Source organism: Marmota marmota, unplaced genomic scaffold (genome assembly GCF_001458135.2).
Source record: "Marmota marmota marmota unplaced genomic scaffold, marMar, whole genome shotgun sequence".
Lineage (NCBI taxonomy): Eukaryota > Metazoa > Chordata > Mammalia > Rodentia > Sciuridae > Marmota > Marmota marmota.
In genome coordinates, this window is record NW_026006864.1 from 1 (window position 1) to 4,510 (window position 4,510).

The 4,510-nt window shown below is 58.7% G+C and overlaps 1 protein-coding gene across 1 annotated transcript; it reads left to right on the plus strand.

Moving 5' to 3' along the window:
* Window positions 1-6: 6 nt before the first annotated feature.
* LOC107134512 (mitogen-activated protein kinase 12-like) lies at window positions 7-4,504 on the plus strand. The gene is made up of 5 exons (XM_015476603.2): window positions 7-129; window positions 2,292-2,350; window positions 3,797-3,908; window positions 3,998-4,027; window positions 4,344-4,504. The coding sequence occupies exons 1-5, from the start codon at window positions 115-117 to the stop codon at window positions 4,455-4,457; spliced, it is 330 nt and encodes a 109-aa protein (XP_015332089.1). The 5' UTR covers window positions 7-114; the 3' UTR covers window positions 4,458-4,504.
* The last annotated feature ends 6 nt before the right edge of the window (window positions 4,505-4,510 follow it).

Sequence of the window (4,510 nt, forward strand, 5' to 3'; positions counted from 1 at the left end):
TCGGCCGTGGACAGTCGCACGGGCACCAAGGTGGCCATCAAGAAGCTGTACCGGCCCTTCCAGTCCGAGCTCTTCGCCAAGCGCGCCTACCGCGAGCTGCGCCTCCTGAAGCACATGCGCCACGAGAACGTGAGTCGCGTGCGGGGCCGGCTCCCCCCCAGCCAGCCGTGCCCCAGCGTCAGCCTCCTCCGGGAAGACCAGACCCTCTTCCCAAGGACAGGCGGTCGGAGCCGGGCAGTGGGGACAGAGCCCAGCCACTTTCTGTGGGTCACTACTTCCCCCAAGCCCAGTCCCTCCTCAACTCGGCCACAAAGCCGACCTCCAGGCAGGGTGGTGGGAGGAGGGTTCTCCTGGAGGAGGCACTTCCCCTCTTCCCCACGGCAGGTGGCTTCTCCAGCCACTAGCTCTTCTCCTGTCCACTTTGGAGCCTTCTACTCCAGGGGCCTTGGGGGTGCAAGGCAGGCAGAGTGCTGGGGTCAGGCACTGTGGCTGTCACCTGCGAGCAGTGCAGACTCTGGATGAGGGGTTTAGGGAGCTGTTTTGTTGGGGGTATAACTGGGTCCCCAATGGAAAAAGCCATCTTATTTCCAGTCTGGTTGCCCCTGGGCCTCTCACATGGTCATCGTGAGTATAGCCTCTGAGTTCTGTCCCTTCCAACCCAGTCTGGACACCCACACCTTGGCTCCTGACAGATGTTCTGGCCCCTTCTGGGTCACCAGAGCCACCAGCCCCCTGGGAACATGAGGTCCCGGTGTCCACCATCAAACTGACCCCTTGATTCCTGGCCCATGCCACTTGACCCCTCTGGTGGGTTCTTTATTTTTCCTGGCTCCCTGTGTCCTTTCCAGCCTTGGGCTTGGTTGGCTCCCTTTCTGTGTTCGGTCCACTTGGGGTACCCTTCCACTTCCCAGTCACATTTGGGCCTCATCCCACGAGTTCAGCCACCTCCATCCTTGGTTTCATCCAGCCTCCCACTTCTACCCACCCCCACCCAGGGGCCTATCCATGTCCTCTGTTTAACCAAGGGCTCTGGGCCTCCTCCTCAGTCACCTCCCACCTCTGACCCAGTCTGTGCTGGGTCACTCTGCCAGGCTCCGGAGTGCCCACAGCTGGGCATTGCTGCATCCAGAATGTCCTGAACACAAGCTGGGAGGTTCTGCCGATTGTGATCCACCTTCCCATGAGGAGACTGAGGCTCAGAGAGGCTGGGTGCTCCACTCAGTGGGGACAGGGAGCTGCCACAGACCCCTTAGCCATTTCAGGCTTTCTCTTCTCAAACCCTGGCCCCTTGCTCTGGGCCATAGTCCACACTACAGAGGGCAGATGGACACTGTTCCTCTTCTTTCTAGAGCTCTTCCAGTGCTCCTGGCCCCCATTCTCAGGTCATGTCTGCTGCTCCATCTGCCCACCAGGCCCGTGGCTTCACCCATCCATGTTTCTGCCCACGGGTCTGGCTTTAAGTGCTGTGGTCACCCAGTTGCCTCTCCATTTTGGTTCCACTGTTTCTGTGTTCCACTCTGTTCCTACACTGCAGCAGAAGGTCATGTTCAGCATCACACCTGGGCTTCAACCCTTCTAAAGTGGCTCTTCAGATCAAATTCATCCTTCCTCTGGTGTGTGTGTGTGTGAGGTCCTGCTGGGCTTCCTCCGGCCTCTCCTCCACTCTCCCCTGGCCTGGGCATCAGCCACCTGGCCTCCCCCTCTGTTACTCAAACCCTAGAGGTGTTCTCCCTCCTGTCTTGGCCACCATGTGCCTGGCCTCTACTGGCACATCCACCTGCCCCTCAGGCTGCTGGCATATGCAGTCCCCCTTCAGGAGGGCTTCCTGGGCCTCTAAAGACCCCATTACCCCCAAGTGCTAGAACTGCCATTGTCACGTTGCCTGTCTGCTGTTTATCTGCAGGAGCCAGGTCTGCCACTTAGTCTCAACAGCAGAGGCATGAACCCAGGAAGGAGCTACCTGATGTCCCCACCCTGGTCCTGGGTCGACTTGGCTGGGGAGAGGGACAGGGAGGGAGGGCCAAGAGCTGGTGCCCTAGGACTGCTTGGATCCAGCCCAGACTTAGGACTGCCTCTCTCCCAGAGAATCCCGGCTGTCACCACCCAAAAATAGCCTGTGTCTGTGGGCAAGTACACCAGTGCTTGGCCACACTGCCAGTGGGCACAGTACAAGGAGACAAGGACAGCTGCAGGGGGGGCCTTCCTGCCTTAGTGCAATGCTACCTGCGGTGTGTCCTAAAACCCTGCATCCTCTGTATGTCCTTGACACCACCTGGCCCTCTGCCCTGCAGGTGATTGGGCTGCTGGATGTGTTCACTCCTGATGAGACCCTGGATGACTTCACAGACTTGTGAGTACTGACCTGGGCTGGCCAGGGGTGGGAGGGGGACAGGTGGCTCCTGGGTGCTGGCTTCATGTTTTGGGTGGTCTTGGGGGCCTTCTCCCCATAGCATGAATGGAGGTCCAGGGGCACATAGCCCATCCCCCACTCACATCACAGCCTACTGCACACCTTCCCGTGTTCCTGGGACCCACGGACACTGGCATGCCTGGGAAGAGCTGGGGCTTCCTCTTCCCTCCAGCCTGGCGCCTGGGCCCTTCATGTTGGAGGTGTGAACCCTGGACCCAGTGTTTGTGAACAGGCAGGTCCCGTGCTTCAGACTCTGGCACCTGGTGTGTGCCTCGAAACCAGAGCTGCTGACCTTTGTTGGCAGATGGGTCAGAGGCGGCGAAAGTACCCACCCTGTCTCTGCCCTGCTGAGCTTGCCCTGCAGCTGGCCAGCCCACACTTGCTTTGCTGTTGGCCGAGGTCACAGTAGGTCTGGGAAGGGCTGGAGAAGGCAGCAGGCTACTTGTGGCTTGTCAGAGGTCAAGGCCCACACTGGCCCAGTGTTCTCTGGAGGGGGCTGATGTCATGTTTCCTCCACCTGCCTGCTCATCTCTCTGGCCCAGATGTCTGAGGTCCCCACCTCGGCCCCAGACTCCCTCCTCCCCTGCCTGTGAGGCCTTGGGTCTAGTGGCCTTCAAGGCCCAACCCTAGCCCTTGCCTGGCATGCAGCACTCTTCAGATGGAAGTCCAAAATCCCTATCACAGCTGGGTACAGTGGCATGAGCCTGTGATCTCAGTTTATCCGGAGGCTGTCGCAGAAGGATCATAAGTTCGAGGCCAGCCTTAGCATTACAGCAAAACCCGGTCTCAAAAAAAAACAAAACAGCCAAGTCATGGTGGTGCATGCTATGATCCCAGCAACTCAGGAGCCTGAGGCAGGAGGATCACAAGTTCAAAGCCAGCCTCAGCAATTTAACAAGACCCCTAAGCAACTTAATGAGTTCTTGTCTCAAAATAAAAAAACTAAACAGGCTGGGGATGTGGCTCAGCGGTTAAATACCCCTGCATTCAATCCCTGGTACCAACGAAATGAACAAACAAAACAAGCAGGACTTCTGCTCAGTGGCAGAGCCCTTGTCTAGCAGGGGTGAGGCCACAGGTTTAATAACGACAAAACCAAAAACCCCAAGGAGCAATTCCTTCCCCACCAGACATTCCAGGCAGGGTAGGTGGGAGGGAGGGAGGGTGGGAATGTGCTGGAGAAGATGAGGCCATTGCTCACTGACTGGTAGGGGTCACTGACCAGTGATGAGTGGGGCTTGGGGCATTGACTGGACTGGGATCCAATGAGGACTGGGTGCTACAGGGTACCCCTTGAGGAGTCCCTGCTGGGGCTTGAGCCTGGGTCCAGCCCAGATCCTGAGGCTGGCCCTGCCTGCTGACTGTACTGGGGCGTCCCTTCTGCAGCTACCTGGTGATGCCATTCATGGGCACTGACCTGGGCAAACTCATGAAGCATGAGACACTGAGTGAGGACCGAGTCCAGTTCCTGGTGTATCAGATGCTAAAGGGGCTGAGGGTGAGGCCTGCAGGGTGGCCGCAGGGAGGTGGGTGGAATAGGGCATGGTGGCCCGGAGGGCCTGTGAGCTGACCCCCTCTTTCCCACAGTATATCCATGCTGCTGGTGTCATCCACAGGGTGAGTCCTGGCAGGGGTGGGAGGCCACCTGACTGCCCCTCCCTGGTTGTGTGGGCACAAGAGGGGTTTTATCCCGGACTCGGTTCTTACCTGTAAGGTGGGTACAGTGTGGTCTGATGTGGAGGTGCACACAACACCTCATGCACAGCCTGTCAGAAGTCTGCCCTGGGGCCCCGTCCCTCTACTCTTCCTTGAAGGTCTTTGGGGGCCAGCGGCCAAGCCTTGCCTGGTGGCCCTAGTTGAGGTGCTGCCCAGGCCCTTGGATTGTACCTGCTCTGGCAGGCAGGACACAGTGGCCACCTTTTCTCTGCCCCAGGACCTGAAGCCTGGCAACCTGGCTGTGAACGAGGACTGTGAGCTGAAGGTTTGCTGGGCAGGGTGCAGGGCTCCTTCTCCATCTGCCCAGCCACCTACGTACCCTCAGACCTAGGCAGAAGCCAAACAGTGGGGGCCACAGACACTGGGTGGGGAGGCACTGAGCAC